This window comes from Podarcis gaigeae (genome assembly GCF_964106915.1).
Source record: "Podarcis gaigeae genome assembly, chromosome: 3".
Taxonomy (NCBI): Eukaryota; Metazoa; Chordata; class Lepidosauria; order Squamata; family Lacertidae; genus Podarcis; species Podarcis gaigeae.
Window position 1 is genome coordinate 106,222,041 of NC_139680.1, and position 21,063 is coordinate 106,243,103.

Consider the following 21,063-nt stretch of genomic DNA (forward strand, 5'->3'; position numbering starts at 1 on the left):
GCTTTCACAGATAAATCTAGATTAGTATTCTGGAACTGAAGGTACCTAGGCAAATCTGCCTCCTAGCAGATCACAAACCTATAAGCTTTGAAGCTAAGTTGATGCTGACACCTAAGACCACTTTAGCTAGGCTGAGGTCCATCTTGACCTCTCAGTTTATGTTGGTAGCAAGATGAAAAGAACCATCAACACTTTGTAATAACCTCTAAATCAGGGATGTCCAACAGGTCGATTGCGATCTACTGGTAAATCCCCACAATGTTTTGGTAGATTGTGGTCGATCTCTGGCTCCCAATCCTCCACGTCAGTAAATCTGACTCCTGCCCCACCTCCTCATCCCGCCCTCCATTGTTGTTTGAACTCAGGAAGGGAAGACGGAGCTCCCTCATGTTTTCATCCATGGTGATGTTTTCATGTGTGACTTAACCCCACATTCCCTTGCCTTCCTTCCCCACCCCAAAATGGAACTCCCCTCCCCAAAGAAGCCTGCAGCCTAACAAAAAAATGAGGCTTTCCTCCTCCCCAAAAAACGGGGGTAGATCACTTCCAGATTTTACTTCTGAAAGTAGATTGCAGTCTCTTGGGAGCTGGCCACCCCTGCTCTAAATGAAGTGAGGGAGATACTGAAATTCTGCATGTTTACTTAGAAGTAAATCTTGCAGTAGTCAATGATATTCCCCCCCCCAAAAAAAAATTATTTTTATTCTCCAAATTATTACAAACCAAATTAATTTTATACAATTTCTTAAAATCAGGTTTCCTGCTCCTGTTTGAAACATATCATCATCATTTCCTCGCATACCTGCATCATTTCTTATTTAGAATCCAGTTGACATCCTTCACTTGTCGTTAAATCATTCTTCCAGCTGGCTGCTTTTTTCTTCTTACAAACAGCACCTCTGTTACATCTTATAAATAAATATTCCATTTCACGTGTGTGATCCTTCGTATACAGTGGTGCCTCGAGTTACAAACACCTCAGGTTACAAACACTTCAGGTTACAAACTCCGCTAACCTGAAAGAGTTACCTCAAGTTGAGTACTTTGCCCCGGATGAGAATGGAAATCGTTTGCTGGCGGCGCAGCACCAACAAGAGGCCCCATTAGCGAAAGCACGCCTCTAGTTAAGAACAGTTTCAGGTTTCGGAACAAATTAAGTTCGTAACCAGGGGTACTACTTTACAGTGGTATCTCGAGTTACAGACACTTCAGGTTACAGACTCCGCTAACCCAGAAATAGTACCTCGGGTTAAGCACTTTGCTTCAGGATGAGACAGAAACCGCGCAGCAGCGGTGCAACAGCAGCGGGAGGCCCCATTAGCAAAAGCGCGCCTCATGTTAAGAACGGTTTCGGGTTAAGAATGGACCTCCAGAACAAATTAAGTTCATAACCGGAAGTACTACTGTACCTTCAAACAGCCAAGCCCAGTCCTTTCGGCAGCTGACTGACTGCATGCCATTAGCATATGTCGGTCTGGGAGCACCTCTTGATTAATGCCAATTGTCCGAATTATAGAGGAACCAACCACAAATCATGCTAGAGACAGAGGCTCATCCATGGCAGGGACATGCTCCCAGGTCACACCCACTCTGCCTTTCAAGTTGGAATACATGGGCTTGCGCAGCAAAGCAGGATGCAGTGAGCTCCCAAGACCCCATTGCCAGGATTTTTGCCTCATAAATCCTGGCTTTCCCCTGCCTGAACCCCCATTGACTCCTGACGTGACCGGAAACCAGTTATCAATACTCCCACATAAATGTGCATAAGCCTTCAGTCTCAACTAGGTTAGGCTCTGCTTGGTGCAGAGATCTCAGGCTGCACCCAAAGGCTACAAAGGCCTGCTTTCCTTTCAAGAACCAAGACAGAACTAGTGTTTGTATTTTCAAAGGGAGATCATCCACATTTCTCTATGCCTGCAGCCTCAGGTGCAACTAGAGTTTCTGTGTTTTAGCACCTAGTGTGACCCAACTTAATTATGGCTGCAAACTTATTCCTATTTATCAGGTTCTTGTAAACCCCAGTGAACATTACTTCTAAGTAATATAATCATAATAATAATAATTTATTTATTTATACCCTGCCCATCTGGCCGGGTTTCCCCAGCCACTCTGGGCAGCTTCCAACAGAATATTAAAATACAATAACCTATTTAACTTTAAAAGCTTCCCTAAACAGGGCTGCCTTTAGTAAACATGCATAGGCTTCCATCTGTATTAAAACACTTTCCCCTCATCCCAATTTAAGATTATAACAAACTGCAGCGGGACTTTCCTCTCACCTTGCCCAGCAACCAGCACCTTCTCACCCCCACTCCATTATTATTATTTTTGCTCGTGTGTGTTTACACAACATTTAGCCTCACGAAGAAATATGATGAACCTGGAGGTTTGCTCACGTCCTTATGATCACTCAGATTATTATGTATACACACACACACACACACACACACACATATACACACACACAAACATACACACGCAAACACGCAGGCAACTTCTTAAACGCATTCTTCTTGGGGAACTATTCCCAACAGCACCCAAAAAAACGCGAGGATGGCTGTTAAATGTTGCCCTCTTCCAAAAACAAATCATTCCTCAGTTGTCCTCTTCCACACCGCTTTGGCGTGAACCGTCCTTTGCCACCAGACGCTCATACACAAAGCCTGCCTTCACCGCAGCGCGCGCACGTTGCGACCGTTGGCCATAGTAACGGCGATAGCACGCATGCGCGCGCGGCTTCGTCTCCCTCGCGCTTCTCTCTCCAGTCCAGGAATAAAGGGACTCCAGCGGCAAATTCTGGAACGGGAGGTGGGGTCGAGAGAGGGATAGAGGGAGACATACGGGGGGGGGGGGTGGAAGGGAGAGCAGCGTTTTCATCTAGCCGTGACGGGCGTCTCATTTGTCCAATCGCGTGTCCCCGAGCTCCTGAGAAGCTTCTCCGTCAGCCAATCACGGACTTCCAGCTTACAGGTCTCTCCAATCGCAGGACAGGACCTGCGCTGCCCTTCCCGCCCTCCGTTCCCCGCCCCTTTGCGTGCGTTATAGCGGCGGTCTTCTGTGAGGAGAATCGCTCGCGAGCATCACCGGCGCGGGCCTTTTCCGTCGGCCTCTTCGCCCGTCTTTGCGCGCCACTTGCGGAGCCCCGAGGGTCCCGTAGCCTCCCTCACCTCCACTTTGCCGGGGCCGCCGCCGCCACCATGTCCTCTCCGTCTTCTGGGGAGCAGTACGAGGAGGAGGAGGACGGCGCCTACGAGAGCCAGGCCAAGCGGCTGAAGCCCAGCGCCGCCGCCGAGGAGGGCGAGATCGAGTACGGGGCTGAGGAGGGCGAGAGCCGCAGGGAGAAGGCCGCCCCTCGCGCCGGGGGCTTCTCCGGAGGGGTAAGCAGGGCCGGCCTCTTATAGTCCCGACTCGCTGGGAGCGAACGGCGGGTGGAGAAGAACCTAGTCAGCCCGAGCCGAGGTGCGCCTACTCGGGAGTATATCTCCTGCGGGCCTTACTCCCAAGTAGGCGTGTGTAGCGCCGGGAGCGTAATGCTTATACCCGCAAATTGAAGAGGGTTTTTATACAAAAAAAATCATAAAAAGGAGAATCCCAAGTTTTTCTACTAAGTTTTCTTCCTTATTAACCTCACGCATTTTCGTGTTTTCATATTGTTAACCTCCTTGAGATCCTGGGGTGAACAGCGGTGTAAAAAATGAATAATAATAATAATAATAATAATTAATAAGCGTGCATGTGGGAAGAGAACTGGGCATGTTCCAGAAGGATTAGACTGTTATGGTAAACGACATTTTAAGGTGCGACAGTTTTGTGTTGATTTTTTCAATGTCAACTTGTGGAAGAAGAAGATTTAATGAGCCGGAGAGACCCCTTCGTTGGATGCATCGTGGGGTTTGCAACAAGCCGACTGAGGATGCGTAGCTCCGCTTTTGTCCATCAAAGGATTTATTGTGCGGGAGGCAAAAAAAAAATTTCTCTTGGCTTCCTCTAATAAAACAACGGGGAGAGGGAGGTGTGTTTTCCATTGTTCACTTTTCTGAAGGCAGTTTGTTCTTACATCCCTGAATTGCGTTGTATTTATAACTTCGGCTTACACCCACGCACCCACCCCACCCCCCGAAATGCGGGGAGGGAGAATTGTGGGTGGAAACTGAGTATCGCAACCTCCTTTCCTCCCTATGTGTACATATTCACATGTTTTCATCCCTTAATGAGATAAGTAAGCTGTGTGCACAGGGTACAGGGAATGATGACCATCTGTGTCCTTTCATTGCAAAAAAGAATAGTATGTTTCATTGGAGGGGCTCTGGCGCCCATTGCTTTTTTTCATAGAGAGCCCTGCAGCCTTTGGCAGGGAATGTATTTGTTCTCTCTGTGTGTGCGTCATACCCGTCAAGCATAGGAACTACACTACAGAGAAAAGAGCCAGAGGGCTTTTGTCCTTTATTAAACAGTTGATCAGCAGTTGGAACAAATAAACCTAAGGAGATTGTGGAAGCTTGGACATTCTTAAGAACAGACTGGACCTGTATCTTTAGGGGGAAATCCAGTATTGTAGGATAAACCTCTGTTAGGGGCAGGATAGTTGCATTTGGATCATTTGGATTAGCACATTTTTATTAATTGATAAATAACATTGAAATAATCCAATTTGTTGGGCACTTATTTGATGTCTGTTAAGGTCTGAATTCTTCACAGCCAAATTTAAACTCCCATTTCCCCATGTACAACCAAGGCAGCACAAATAAATTAATCCGTTTTGAACATTTGTACTGTTACTATAAAAATCCGTTATTGTACTGTTATTAGTAGAACTAAGCGTGGAATTTTCAGTCTTCAAAGCCTGAAGCAAGAAGACGCATTTATTGAGAAACATGTCGTGCTATTATAGCTGCTAGTACACAAGGTACTTTTTCATTTATCATTACAGCCTCCCTTTGCAGTATGTTAGATGGAGATAAATTTTCTTTATAAGTTGATTCTACTTCATACTACAAAGTCAGCTGATCTCTGAAGCTGTTTTACTACATATTGCCATTCCCGTTTTGTTCATATTCTGTCTGGCTAAGATCATGCAAAAACATTTGGGTGGATGGAGCAGCCAAGTAATTTCGTTGTCCCTGAGAGGGGGCAATGACAATAAAGATATTATAATTATTATTATTATTATTTATCTCAGATTGGGACAATTCAGTTTTGCACTATAATTGGGGTTTAAGAAAGATGTTAATAGAATTTTGTTACATATTACAATATCCAAGAGCTCCCTTCATAAAAACATCAAGGCTCTACATCCTTCCCCCTACTGTCCATATTTTTACAAAAGGTTTGATTGGCATCTGTTACATATAAATAAAATTGCTGTTATGAGTATTTAATATTAGAAATTCAGACAGCATTGCATATTTCACTATTGATTAGTTATGTTCAGCTCCTGAGATTTGTGCTGTCTTATTCAGGAAGCTAAGGCTTGATTATGATCATTCTGCTTAGTTTGTTTGCTATAGAGCCCTGGCCATTATGATGCAGTGTTATTTCATTGGAAGGTGTGCCTCTTGTGGTCTATATAACATCTGCCTGGGTTAGAGTCCATGCTTATAGGAAAATTCATGAACAAGAAAAGAGAATACAGTACTAGCGTTTTAATTTTATATTGTTATGAGTTTGGGGTGGGAGAAGTAGGCTGTATGCTTCAGCCCCTCTTCTAATTCCTGTATCCAGTACATTCATTTGCTGGAATATCCAGGCCAACCTGATAGTGGCCCTCTAAGTATGGGTCCTTAAGGTAATAAAGGGAGTGGCTCTGTGTCAGAGGACAAATGGGTAGGCCTTCCTCCCTCAACTGCCTGTTAAAAATAAAAAGGGTCAGAGTAGAGAGTTGAGTTACATGAGCTAGAAGCTGGAAGCAAAGCTGCAGGCTGCAAAAGGAGAGAGAGAGAGCGCCATACCCGATTTCTCCTGGAATCCAAGCTGGTGGCTATGGAAGAAGCAAGACCCTCCTGGGGTGTTAATGTTGTGAACCCCTCCATCACACACATGCTCAGGTTGTATATATGTGTTAATAAACCATATATCATAAAGTCACCTCAGTTTCTGCTGTCCCTCATTCCAAAAGAAACATGAACCCTGGGTAAGCACCTGGAACCCCTGGAATCTTACACTGCTCAGAGAATGGGGTAGCATGCAAGGATATGTAGTGTGTTTCAGATAAATCAGCAGGTTATGATGTGGAGAGAGATGGCTAATTTAAAATGATTTATGTTGGATGGATGTTTTGGAATACCTTCTTGGTCTGAGAAGTACAGAATTAAAATTATTTGCTGCTGCTGCTGTCATTGAATAACTTGACAGTTATTCAAAATACTCCTTGTGAAATGAAAGTTATGAGTTTTCCATTATCTACAGAAAGGACCAATGGAAGCCTTTTTCTAAGCCTGATTGCTGTTCAGATATGGTTTTTGGGGTGGGTGAGTTTATACCTGGGTATGGAAGGGTTAACCCTCCCTTCTCTGTCATGCAATTCCCCTAACAAACCACAGTTCACCCATTGGAGCCAAGAGGATCCTTATTCAAGCATAATTGCTCTGTTAGTGTGTGTGAGAGAGGGCAAGTGGGGTGGCCCAATTCACTGCCCACTGCAGACATGTGGTCCCCAAAAGTTAGGGAATGCAACCATCAAGCTTAAAATGATTCTTCCTCCTACTCTAGTGAGTACTTGTGGAGCAGATTTTGCAGTCCTTCAAAATTAGATTGCTAGGTATGCCTGCCCTCTCTTTAAATGTTACCATTTTTAATTTGGGGTTTTTTGTACATACTGCTTTGGAGCATATGTCCTCTCCCTTGGCAGGAGCGTACGTCTTCTCTGATACTTTAAAACAAAAAGCAAGCCATCTCTTCCAGTATTGATACTGTTCTACTTACCATGCATGTTATGGGGATGGACCAGTGTTAGAAACTGGGATATGAACGCTATGAGCTAAATGACTCCTTAAACCTAGGTTACAGACACAACAGCAGAATGTTTAGGTGCACTTTTTTAATAACAAGAATACAAAGCTGAAAATGAACGAAGTGCAGCTAAAATCTTACACTCATTTTTCACATGGTCTAGTCCTCATCTGAAGACTGCAAAAAACACAGCCATGTTTCCCCTACCTGCCCCCTAATATTCTTAAGAGGGTCTCTTCTCTATTCTTCAGAGTATGACTGGATATGGGGAGGCAGAAAAAAGTCCTCCTTTCCTTCCACTCTGCAATTTTAATCTGAATCTTAGATGCAGTACTGTGCCTGAAGGTCAGAAACTGCTCGTGCAAATGAAATTCCTTGCTGCAAAATGTGCCTAGAACAATGGGAGTTTTGAATGCTAGGATGGACTATGGGAACTAGATCTTGACCAGTACTACTCAAGCACTAAGAATAAAATTCAGGGCTTTTTCCTCATCTGGAAAAGCTAAAACTCCTACAGCTCAGTCCTATGAATATCTATTCAAAAGTCCTGTTGAATTTGATAGGGCTTAAAGGTATAGGTTTACAGCCTTACAGTCATGGACTTTCAAACTACCTATGATACATTATGCTAAACATGTGGTTTTGTGCTATAAGCAGGGGTGAGCCTTGGGATGGAGTAGTTTGGAAAGTTTTGCTTTCCTTTAGCTGCAGTCTGTTTTCTGGTGTAACATAATTAACGTTAACTATGTTAACATGTCATGGTTTCTGAAGCTGGCTTGTTAAATTAAGCAAAGTTAATGCTAATTACAGTTTCTAGTTTAGACTAGGGTTACATTTTGGCGAGTATAAACTTGATAGTACTTTGTCAGTTAAACATCTATAATACTTTTTTTATATTGAAATTGGAAAAATAAAGTCTATTGCTCTCTTTTGCTAGGATGCTGGTGGAAGTCATCACAAAGTTTCTGTTTCTCCTGTGGTCCATGTCCGAGGGCTCTGTGAATCAGTTGTGGAGGCAGATCTTGTGGAGGCGCTTGAAAAATTTGGAACCATATGGTATGTTTACTATATATTATATCTTCAGTGACTCGAAATGAACTTTGTAATGCATTTAAAAATGATTTCTTCAAGGCCTGTACTGGTACTCCTAAATTGAAGCATAAGCCTCAAACCTTGGAATTACCAAATCTTTCAGAAGTTAATTCCAAGGCAGATCATTGTGCTCATCTCCACATGGAAGCTGTGTAAGAGAACACTCTATTTCTGTGCTTCTACATTAGATATTTATATACCTTGGCTGCCAACTTGGCTTATTGTTACATGGACACATGTGCTGTAGATTTCAAACAAACTTCCATGGATTTTAAGAAATGTAGGAGATTTTCTTTGAGTTTGCAATAGTAATTGTTATTGTAAAGTTTTTTAAGATCAGTTGTAACTTAATGATTTAATGGTGGCCTTAAATGATGGTGCATTAACGGTTATTGTTTTTCCTGCAGCTATGTGATGATGATGCCATTTAAACGCCAGGCTTTGGTAGAATTTGAGGATATTGAAAGTGCCAAAAAATGTGTGACATTTGCAGCAGATGAACCGGTATATATAGCTGGGCAACAAGCCTTTTTCAATTACTCTACAAGCAAAAGAATTACCCGTCCTGGAAACACAGACGACCCCTCGGGTGGGAACAAAGTTCTGCTCTTATCAATTCAGAACCCTCTTTATCCAATTACAGTGGTATGTCTTCAACTTAAGCATAGCTTTAAGCGACTTCAATGCATGATATTTTCCTTTTGGAAGAGTTTTCTTTCTATCTCCTATCTTGTTCTGATAAACTCTCAGACCCCTTGTTTGCACTGAATGTTAATCTGAACCACAGCTTAGCATGAATGAGCAAATATGCAGACTCCCAGAGAGGAGATTGTGGCTGTGGCTGTATTGCTTCCTCTCTATGCCATGGTTTTGCTCATCCTGTCATCCAAACCTGGGTTTGTAGTTTAGTGCTCCCTAGACAAACCACAAGCTGTAACCAAGCACTGTTCTATAGGTTGCAGCTTGTCTGGGAGGGCTAAACCACGAACCCATGTTTGAACAACTCAGCAGCAGCAGAACAACCAGAAGGGAAGCAAAGCGGCTGCAGTCTTCTATACAGGCCTCTGTATATTAGCTTATTCATAGAATCGTAGTGTTGAAAGAGACCACAAGGGTCATCTAGTCCAACCCCTGGAATGCAGGATACTTTTGCCCAACATGGGGCTCAAACGCATGACCCTGAGATTAAGATTCTCATCCTAAGCCATGATTTGGCTTTGTGTTGAGTGTCAACGAGGTCATATACTTTAACATTATAATACAAATGAAAGCATCCACACAGATCTGTACATGTTATTCTTTATTTGTTCCATGCAAACAAACAGTTGGGGAGGATATTATTTCATTCAACAGAGATCTGTGCAGCAAAAGAGTTACTTTGGCTAGATAATTGTTTGGTTCTAATCTAAAGTCTGTGGTGAATGATTTTGTACTCAACCAGCCTGTAATAGGAAGGAAAAAAGAAGACAATGAAATTGTTTCCTATTCAGTAACATCTCACTACTTATGTTTTTGCTTGGAACTGCCAATCACTTACATTTCTTTACATTATTCCGATTTTACTTGTCATTGGTTCCTGATTTGTACACTACAGTTGTACTTGTCTTAATGGAAATCATATGATACAGTTTTAAGTTATAGTATAGTATTTTTAAAATGCCTTTAATTTAGTCAAATTATTCATAGACAAAAACTCAATGCAATATTCTATAAACTAGTATATTTGTAGCTTGTCCCAGATCACCCTTCTTTTAAACATGTATGCATTATTCTATAGGGCAGTTGTGTATTCATAGAGTCATACTATCTTTGTGTAATGAATAGCATTACCCTAGCACTTTGGTAAAATTCTTATGTTCACTGGTATTTTTAAGGTCTTTGGTTTTAGTGGCTACATTTGAGTGAGCCTTTCCCATTGTTTACATTCTGCTTATTCCCAATTTATAAATGGTATAGAGTATAAGTTAGAAATTATTTAAGGACACAAAAACTTTGGCAATCTTAGTAGTTCTTTGAAGCACTTGGAGATAAAACTGAATTTAGGCTTACTGTTCTGATAATAAACTATAGCTAGAACATTTCTCTACTTTTCTCTTACAGTTATATCCTGGCATTCTCTATGTAGCTATATATCTGTCACTGGGATAAATTTCTTGATCTATGTTTAGTATACAAGTGACTTCCTCTAAAAAAAAATAAAATTAGGTCCAAACTTTACCTGCTTGAAGGAGGGGATTTTGTTCTTGTGTGCTAATAACATTTTGAATAGTATTTGCCAAGTAAAGCTTCAAATACGGTATCTGAATATTTCCCTCATTCTTCTGTAGGACGTTTTGTATACAGTGTGCAACCCTGTGGGAAAAGTACAGCGTATTGTCATATTCAAGAGGAACGGAATACAAGCCATGGTTGAATATCCTTTTTGTGGTGACCTGTGTGTATATGCTTCTGAAGATTATGTTCTAGGGATTTCACAGTGGCCTCAATAAGGGGAAGTGTTCCTCTCATGTTAATCCTGTCAGGCAAACAACTGTGCTAGAGAACTAGTGAACTCATCTCTGCATATCATCTACCCTCTGGCTTCTATCCCATGGTGAGGGCAGTGTAGACTATTACCTAAACTGGGGGTGGAGAGCTTGTGATCCTATAGATAGTGTTCGAGTGCTGCTCCAGTCATGCCCCATCACTGGCCATGCTGACTGCAGTTAATGACCAGAGGAAATCCAACATCTGCTGGAGGGCCACGGGTTTTCCACCCCATATCTGTAAAGATTTTAATGTAGTGCTCATAGCAAGCACACTGCTCATATACTAGTCCTGTTTTAATGTTGAACACATTTTGGAAATTACTTATTTGAAAAGGTCATATATGCAATTTAAACCAATAGGGTTGCTGTTGATTTCATGTCCTTCATGTATTAGTCATTGACTCATACATAAAATTGGTGTTTCTGCATGTGCAACTTCTAGATCTATTGTGTTGTAGTCTAAATTAGCTTAACTTGTGGCTGCTTGTTTTCTTGGTGGGGGGCACCAATTTAAATAACAATCCTTAACAGAAATCAAGTTTGAATCCGTTCTTTGTGCTCAGAAGGCAAAAGCAGCACTCAACGGCGCAGATATATATGCAGGATGTTGTACACTAAAAATAGAATATGCAAGGGTAATGATCATACTTTCTTCAGCTTCTAAACTGTTTTTTGGGAGGAAAGCAATGATTAAGACTTGCTGTTTGTTTCTCTTTTAACAGCCAACTCGACTTAATGTCATTCGAAATGACAATGATAGTTGGGACTACACTAAACCATATCTGGGCAGACGAGGTAAGTGTTTTGGTGATTGTACTAAATGTGCATTTAAATATATAAATATATGCAGTTAGCTTGTCTAATGTGTTAGTCACTTCAAGCCAGGTATTTCTGATGCAGCTCTTGTAATAGGCATCCTGACTTGTAATCCTGGAAAAGAATAACTCAACATTATTGCCCCTTGCTGGTTCCTATTGAGCTATTTAACACGGAGCCCACACATGCAAGCATGTTTGCAGTACAAGGACTTGCATTTCTCCAAGCAGCTCTCACTCTTTGGAGGAGAGGACACTGATGCAGACTTTCCTTACAAACTACAAACTTGCACACTGCTTCTCCACGGGAAGGATTTTCCTCATTTGTTGGACAAGGCATTAAGAAGGATAGAGGACTCCAGCAGGCTGACTCTACACTTCATCATGCACCACATCGGCATCATCAACAGGCCCTCTGAAAAACCTCAGACTTGCAACTCACCTTGACTGCATACTGCATGCACCATCACCACAAGCATATCAAGAAGGACCACTTACAGCACTTCTGGTTTGCATGGCACGAAAATACCATGGTAGACTGTACCCATTCTTAACCAGTTTGCATGTGTTTCCAGTCTTATGTCCCTTTAAAATTACCATTGTAGAATGAAACACCATAAAATGGAAGATCCAAACTCTTGTTTCTCTCCTGTACATTGCGGTAACTTTCTTTCTCATATGTAAGAGAAAATTGAAGTTAGGTTTTCCAGTGTAAATGCTTTCTAAAGGACTGCACTTACTTTAAAGATTAATTGAAATTTTGCTGTATGCTGTCAAGTCCCCTCAAGCACCAGTATTTGACAAAATGTCTAATTTGTCTAAGCATTTTTACTGCAAAGGCTAGTTTGAATAACAACTGCATGGAAATGTTAAGAGGGAAAAAAAGCTATGTAGTTTGACTTCTGTAAATGTTCTTTGTAACTGAATGATTTGTGTATAATTTGCTGTAATGTACCTTTTGAAAATCTAGGCATTTATAACATGGAGGTGGGAACTTAACCTTACCAAGGTAGAGTATCTTCTAAATTTTAAACATAGTGAAAGTTTCAACTTTCCTTTTAATTATTGCTGAAAGGTTGTTTTTACTGGTAGTGCTTTGGCTTGTAAAAATGTATAATTTAAAGATTAGGGCTTGGACATGCAGAATTAAGTGTTTGTAAAAGGTTAATAAGGGGGCTGCAGTATTGGTCAGCAGATTGTCTACCTGCAGTACGTTACATTAAAGCTCACATTCCTCCTCCCCCAAACTACCAAACTGGGAAGTCACTGAGTTACCTTGGGCAATTCAGGTGTTAATTTTCTGAAATACATAGATGCTATTCAAGCAACTGGCAGGCATGCAGTTCACACAGTATTTATGAACAGTGCCTTACCCCAGAATATTAAACGATGTGAAATGAGAAATATTGGAAGAAAACAAATCAGGTGCTTCCAAGTGTGTGGCAATGTTCATTGGGATTTTTATTTTATTTCACCAGCAAATTCCATGTCCTATTGCAAACTGCTTTTGAAAGTGGCCTCGGTTGCCATGCACTGGAGGGGGGGAGTAGTGTAAGATTCCCTTGGACATAGGGAATAAGTTGTGTTGCTCTTTATATCCAGTTTGAATACTTTTTATTTTGTACTCAAGTAGAGTTTCATGCAGAAAGAGAGCTGAATATACTGTTCATAGCTCATTTTCTAGGGAATCTGTAGTCCTCCAGATTGTGTTGGACTCCAAGTCCCATCAACCTCCACCAGCATTGCCAGTAGTCAGGGAAGATAGGAGTTGTAGTCGAACAGCATCAATGGGTTATAGATACCCCATCCTTGTCCTAGACAAGAAGTGATGGAGTGGAACAGAGATAGAGATCGTCCTTTCTCCAAACAGGATTGCAGTTTTGAGAGTTAAACAATGTATAGAATCTGTTATCAGCAATAGCCGTAATAATGCAGCACAGGGCGTGCTTGAGACATTGCCTTTTAGTGTAGTGAGCAGCATACTGATTGATAAGGAATGAGTAGCTTTGTCAGCTTGTGATGTAGTGCTCACTGAGTTTCTTGGCATTCTTACAAGAGTGGTCTACACAAAAGTGTCCTTGTGATGGGCTGCTTTACATGCATTCTTCAAACCATTCCTCTTAGGTTGTTGTCTGTTCCTCTCCCCACCGCCAACCAGTCTGCAAGGTTCTGGCTTCAGGGAGAATGTTCTTTACAAAACAGGCTTCGGTTCTGGTTTCTTCAAACTGGAAACTGCCCCAGTTTAGTGTTTAAGATTTAAAGGAGATTTTAACTGATGGCTGTATTTATTTATTTATTTTACATTTTGCATCCTAGGCTTTTCTGTTAGGTATGTCAGGTGGAAAAGTTTGGTTTTGCTCAAGGGTACCCACTGATCTTCAGAACTTGGCAGTTTGAAATGAAATTTTTCATTGCCCAAGCTGAAGACTGCCATTGCATTTTACTCAAACATGTAATTCTGGTGGCTAATATTTGCTACTTCCATTGTACAAAAATCCTGTCGTCTTATGTAACTTCAGGGCTGAATGATATGACTAATATGTGAGATGAATAGCACTTCCATGTCGGATAGCACATGCTGAAATCTGTGGAAGTTGCTTTCTAGTAAAGGGTTTGTGTTCTGGGTGCCACAACCTCTCTTTACTCTCCCACTATCAAAATCAAATTATTATACGACTGTCTAATTCCTTGATTTAACCTAGGTTGTTTTAGCAGTCTCAAACATTGGAAACAAAATTGAAATATTGTGCATTATCCACACTGAGATACAACTGTTTGCGACTTCAGCTAGATATTTCTCATTTCCCATTGCACAATCAGTTGAGGTATTGGAACTTCAGATTGCCTAATGAAAAGAAGCAGTGAAAGTTAAAGCTAACTTGCTTGTTCTTGTAATGAAGTTTTACTTGATTATTGCAAATAATTACTTTAGGTTGGTGTACTGCTTTTATCCAGTACTGTTGACCCCTTGGTTAACTTTACATTCTTGTATAAAATGCGGCTTGTTGAAAGAATGTTTCCTTGTTAAAAGTGATTATAATAGTGCAATTTTTCAGCATTGCAATTATACAATAGACTGTATTAGTAGTATAGCAATGTATAGTCTTCACAGCACTTCCCCAGATCATAAGTTGTTGATATGATTATGTATGTACACAAATATGGTACTCTCTGTTTACTGATCATGAAACCATGTAATACAGGTTTTTGTTGGCTTATGCTGAAACTTCTTGAAAGAAGCCCACTTTGAAAATGTGTTGCTGTTGAAGCTAATAGTGTGATTCAGGTACTGTCCTTTGATTGTACTGCATTTAGAACTCGTTTTTATGAGAGTTATAGGCAATTTGTACTCTGCTGTATTGTGTGATGTTATGAGAATTGTCCAGGCTTCTTAGGTTTAAAATGTCAAATCTTTTCAAACACAATATTCTCAAGCGAACAATAGTTTGGGTATCTGACAACTGTGTTTTGTGCTGGAGCAAATCAACTTAAAACAGTTAGTTTACAGTATCCAAAGAAAATCTTAAAAGTAATGTGGATGTATCTGGCTGGCCACTATTGGGAAACATGGAACTGCACCAGATGGACCCTTGCTCTGATCCAGCAGGGTTCTTAACCAGAAAATACTCCCCTCTGTCCTTACTGGTGAAGTTCCACTATCTTTAAGCAGGAGTTGCTTTTGTTTAATAATGCTTTCCCCCCCTTTAGATAGAGGGAAAGGCCGCCAGAGGCAAGCTATTTTGGGAGAACACCCTTCATCCTTTAGGCATGATGGCTATGGTAAGTTATGGCTTCCTGTTATGGGTTAAGTTTGAAAATAGGCCAATAAAGTTGTAAATGTCTTGCTTCACTATTCAGGCACCAGTTCCCACATTTGCCTAGCTGCCCTCATTGTGCCCCCTGAACCAGCTTGCTTTGCCTTAGTGCAGGGTGGGGAACCCATGCTCTCCAGGCCTGTTTACCGTATTTTTCGCCCTATAGGACGCACTTTCCCCCCTCCAAAAATGAAGGGGAAATGTGTGTGCGTCCTATGGGGCGAATGCAGGCTTTCGCTGAAGCGTGGAGAGGCTTCAGGAGAGCCCCACCGCCAGCCCCACAAGGTCGGGGGACAGCGGGGAGGCGGAACGCCGCCATCCCGCTGTCCCCTGACTTGGTTAGAAGGCTGGCGGGGGGGGGGGAGAAGCCTGCTCCTCCCCGTCGCCAGCCCCGCAAACTCAGGGGACAGCGGGGAGGCACAGCGCGCCATCCTGCTGTCTCTCGACCTGGTTTGGAGGCTGGCGGAGGGCTTCCCCCTCCCCCAGCCCCGCAAGCTCCCAGAGCGATGCCAAAGCTATACGCAGCTTCGGCATGGCTCTGGGTCCCGTTCTGGGGGCTGGGGGAGGTGGAAGCTCGGGCTTCCCCCGCCCCAGCCCCGCGCCTGGGGGGGGAAAATAATTTTCCCCCCCTTTATTTCCCCCCCCCCAAAATCTAGGTGCGTCCTATGGGCCGGTGCGTCCTATAGGGCGAAAAATATGGTAATTTGTCCCCAGAACTCTTGCCAGGCTACTCCCTTCACTGGCTTGGCTTTGCATCCTGCATGTTTATATCTTGCTAGAATGTGTCCTTGAACTCTGGTGATGCCTCTTTCTTGGCTGGAGGGCTGACAGAGGTGTGGGAGGCTGTGTAGAAACAAGCCTACTGTACAGAGTTAAAAATTACATTTGTTGCTCCACCCACTGTTGCATCTGGCCCTGCCCATAACCGGCATGTGGTCCTCAGTAGGTTTTCCACAAGGGAATTGGATAGGGAACCTTTCTCATGCCCTAGTGCACTTAGGTATAAAGATATATTGAGTTTGCATTTTGTTATGGCTACATGGTGCATCCATTTATGACCAGTTTTTCATGATCTCATTTTTAAATGCCAGTACATTTTTTTTTACACAGCTCACTATAAATCAAGTTGTCATTCTGTGAGCAAACAAGTTTTTTTTGTAAATTGTAGTTAACTTTGTCACAGTAGAAAATGAAACATTTCTTAATACTTCTCATATTGCACACATAAATCACTTCTAAGACTGAGGTTGAAACTTGCAGTAGCACACTTAGACCACCATCTAACACTTAGGTGTGCTGAAGCTCATTGAAATCAGTACAGTAGAGTCCTTTATTCTTAAGTCTGGCTTGTGGCTTTAGCTGTTTATCCTGTGTTAGTCAACCGACCGCCCCGCTCTGCATTCATTATCCGTGTAGAAGACCACCCCAAATTTTTGCCTACAATTTTTTTTTTTAAGCAAAAATCATCTTATACATGGAAAAAAACAGTATATTTTGGTCCCTTGTGTTAACATTCTTGTCTAGATAAACAATGTTTCAGTAGTTGATGCTAAATCTGCATAGCCCATTACAGCAAAATCTAAAACTGTCATCTTCTTCTTTTTATTAAATATTTTCTTGATTTACAAAAGTGTGTGCAATGTTTATATTTTTTTCCATGTAACATTTTTACAAATCAGTTTCATTTGTTGAGACATTGGGAAGAAAAGGGGGAAAGCGGAGGGGGGGGAATGGCAGCTTCTGAAACTTGACAGCTTTAATCTTAATATCAGATCAAATAAAACTTTTCCCAACCAAATTACTGAGACAGTATTTTCTCTTTAGGATCGCATGGTCCACTGTTACCATTACCAAGCCGATACCGAATGGCATCTCGGGATACTCCAGAACTTGTTGCTTACCCACTTCCTCAGGCTTCGTCATCTTACATGCATGGGGGGAACCCCTCTGGTTCAGTTGTCATGGTTAGTGGATTGCACCAGCAAAAGATGAACTGCTCAAGAGTTTTCAACTTGTTCTGCTTGTACGGAAATATTGAAAAGGTAAAAGAAAAAGTCTAGGCATATAATAATATTAATAATATAATTTTATTATTTATACCCCACCCACCTGGCTGGGTTTCCCCAGCCATTCTTAAACTTTAAAAGAATAATGAGCAATTACTGTGAAGAGAAACCAGAGCTACGTGTATTCCAACCAAATTGGAAAATGTCCTAAGTTACCATCCTTTAAACTGTATTGTCTTTTTCTTCCAAAAAAAAAAAACCCCAACAACCCTGCAGGTGAAGTTTATGAAGACTATTCCAGGCACAGCTTTAGTGGAAATGGGTGATGAATATGCTGTTGAAAGAGCAGTCACGCATCTCAATAACGTCAAATTGTTTGGGAAGAGACTTAATGTTTGGTATGTGTGCATTTCATCTTACTACTAAAGCTAAAGCACATCTTTAATGTGTACGTTGTCTAGCAGTGTATAATACTAAAAATGCTGCTGAATAAAGTGGTTTTTTTAAAGAATACTGTTCTTATATGCAAAGAGTAAACTTCGTTATAACACTTCATTAATGTAAATACTTCTATATTTGATATTCTTCAATAACTTGACAAATGTCACTCACTAAAGTGAGACATACAAGTGAAATGTTAATTAGACCTTTGAGTTCATATTTTGTATGTTAAGAAATTTGCTTTGTGAATTCCATAAAAAGATCCCTTTTTTTACACTCCCCAAAGATGTTCTTAAATATGTACTCTTTATTTGTAGTGTATCCAAACAGCATTCAGTTGTTCCTAGTCAGATATTCGAGCTGGAAGATGGGACAAGCAGTTATAAAGACTTTGCAATGAGCAAGAACAATCGCTTTACCAGTGCGGGTCAAGCTTCCAAGAATATCATTCAACCACCCTCCTGTGTGTTGCATTACTATAATGTTCCACTGTGTGTGACTGAAGAGAGCTTTGTAAAGGTAGGAAGCTGCAGGAAGCATAGCTGTTAAAGTGTAATTTAGGTTTCAGATGTCAGTATTTATTAACCTCCTTAAAGTAGACTCCATTTTTTATATCTTAGATCAGGGATGGGGAACTGGATGTGGCCAGTGAGATGGATCTTGCCGCTACACTCACTACAGGCCAGTTTTGATAGGTGGGTGGAAGCACACACCAGTCAATAATATGACATGTGATGCCTATCAAAGTAAAAAGGGGATAGATGTAACCACTGATCAGCTGATGGACAGTTATAGCAATCTCATTTTAAGGTGAATTCCCAGCACCGATTGGCTGAATCTGGTTGGAATGCACCTTCAAAGAGACTTGTTGCCTTATCATAGACTGGTTTGAATTGAGGCCGTCTGGTAAAAAGGAGGGGGAAACCATTTTAGCAAGCGGTTTAAAGGCAAACCATTTTCCGCTCATGGTGCAGTTCCTTTCGAAGGTGCTCTCCCACTGCCATTCAGCTGATTGGCGGTGGAAGTGTGCTTTGCTTCAGTAGCATGACACCATTTATACTGAAACTGCTTGCTAAAATGGAAGAAAAAAACTCATTTTAGCAAGCTATTTTCATGCAGACCACTTCAAAACAGAACACTTGGGTGCACTAGAGAGTGGGGCCCATGCTGGACCTAATGAGCTCTGCAGGCTGGAGGTTCCCTGCTGCTATCTTAGATGCTTAGATGCTTTAAAAGTAAGTTAATCAACCATTTTGTGCCAAGTGTCCTCCTTATCCCAGAAATCGCCAGTTTCTGCGGCTCTTAAGTGACATCCTCTAGAATTAGATTGTTGATGTTTAATGAACATATTTTCACTTTATTGTTCCAGCTGTGTGATGATCATGAAGTTCTGTCTTTTATCAAATACAAAGTATTTGATCCAAAGCGTAAGTGAATATTTGACTTTATTTAAGTGCTCAAAGAAACCTAACTTACCGATGGTGATATGAAGCAAACATTTTAAACTCTTGTTTTGACAGCTTCAGCCAAAACACTTTCTGGTCTGTTGGAGTGGGAATGCAAGACAGATGCAGTGGAAGCCCTTACAGTACTTAATCACTACCAGATAAGAGTCCCTAGTAAGTCACTGTATTGAAACATTCTTAAAGGGTTTTATTGACTTATTTTAAATAATTTATATGCCATCTCACTAATACATAATACCAAGACTGTGTGCAATAAAACAATCCAGTACACCAGTGGTGTTCATGGCACCCTGGGGTGCCTTGAATGATGGTCCGGGCTGCTGTGGGCAACACTGGCCTCTGTCAGTGAAGGACAATGAAGAAAACATGTAAAATGGTAACTGGTAACTTTCTCTGCCCTAAAGTGAAAGTAAGAGCAGAGGCCTTGATTTACAAGCTCCGTATCTAGTAGCAATTCTTTGTGAGTGATGTCAAAGGTAATATCCAGTAGCAACTTGGTTAATTTGTGTGCCCACATACCATGCAGTGACCACAACAGCAATAGATGTATTAGGAGAAAACTGTGTTTCCCATGAAGACGATAATGCTATTTAAATGGTCTGATTGTGTGATACTTCTGCATCAGAAGTGCAACTGTGATGGAAGCCATGGGAATAAAACCCTATAAAGCCGTGTTTTCATGGAACTGGTTTCGTAGAAAGACAGTGTTTTCTTTCTAGGGGAAAGGTTTGGTTGAGTTTTGATGCATTATGCCCTGGCGTGCTAGAAATAGATTCTAGTATTTTAGTAGCAGTTTTTCACAGTAGTTAAACACTTGCTTAAAGACATATCTTTTCTCAGACAAACAGGCTGACATAAGGCACGAAACCATCCAAAGTGACATTCTTAACAGTTTCCCTTTTATCTTGCAGATGGCTCTAATCCTTATACCTTGAAGCTTTGCTTCTCTACTTCCTCCCATTTGTAGAGCAGAGGACAGCATGTTAAGGAGCTCCTTCCCTCTTTATTTACACACTTGAAGAAATCGTATGTTGTCTGCAGGCTCTAGGTTTTCTTGTCTCAATCTAACTTAAGTTCATTTTGTTTTATAATGAAAGTGTTTTTACACAACCATTTTCCCGTTGGCTTCTGAAGAGTAGATGACAGTATATTACATAGAGCTTTTTTCACTTATGTAACGGTTATCTACAGGTGTTTGAACTGCCTTATAGGCAGCATGTGCAAAAAACTGTATACAGCAGACCTTAAACACAGTTTCCACACGGCAGTAAAATGTACATTTTCATTTACAATCACTATTTTCCACTTCGGTTTAAATGGCAAGTTGGATTATTATATTGGAATATTAGATGTAAAATTGCTGGTTAATTCTGGTTAAAACTGTATGCGTTGCAACAATTTTAAAAGCAGAACTAAATTTGTAAATCCTTTTCACTTTGATATTTAGTAATATAACTGTCACTGATTTTTAACAGAAACTTCACAGGAAGAAAGATTCCCCCCCCCCCCCGAATGAATTGAAACTTACTTTAAATAGTGTCTTCTCAGAATAATTTTTCACTCCCATTAGCATGATGTCCTTATTGCTAATCCTAACCTGGAATGTCCTTACAAAAAATAAACACCAAACTGAATGAATGCAGTTTCTCATTTGCTTTGTGATGACAGTCTTTGGCACTAAAGGAAACTGTTTATTGTCACAGGATGGTTTTACATCCTTGTATGAACCAAGCTAGGGAGGGGAGAGACACAAAACAGCAAGGCAGACCCTGGGACCCTGCTGAGAGAAGCTCCCACCTACTCATATCTCCTGCGTGGCTTACTCCCAAGTAGTCATGTGCAGCACTGGGACCTTAATGCTTCAATTCCTCCCCACCCTTCACAGTACACACAGATGGGGGAGGGGACAGGGATTCTTTTTTAAAAAATAACAATTATGGTTTTTCTACTAA

At 41.2% G+C, this 21,063-nt stretch overlaps 1 protein-coding gene across 1 annotated transcript; it reads left to right on the top strand.

Moving 5' to 3' along the window:
• Window positions 1–3,005: 3,005 nt before the first annotated feature.
• Window positions 3,006–20,749, top strand: LOC310841863 (heterogeneous nuclear ribonucleoprotein L-like). The gene is made up of 13 exons (XM_083733481.1): window positions 3,006–3,377; window positions 7,886–8,004; window positions 8,448–8,685; window positions 10,368–10,452; window positions 11,106–11,203; window positions 11,291–11,363; window positions 15,092–15,163; window positions 17,023–17,240; window positions 17,481–17,602; window positions 17,963–18,164; window positions 19,015–19,072; window positions 19,166–19,264; window positions 20,023–20,749. Exons 1-13 carry the CDS (start codon window positions 3,198–3,200, stop codon window positions 20,076–20,078), a joined length of 1,620 nt encoding a protein of 539 aa, XP_083589607.1. The 5' UTR covers window positions 3,006–3,197; the 3' UTR covers window positions 20,079–20,749.
• The last annotated feature ends 314 nt before the right edge of the window (window positions 20,750–21,063 follow it).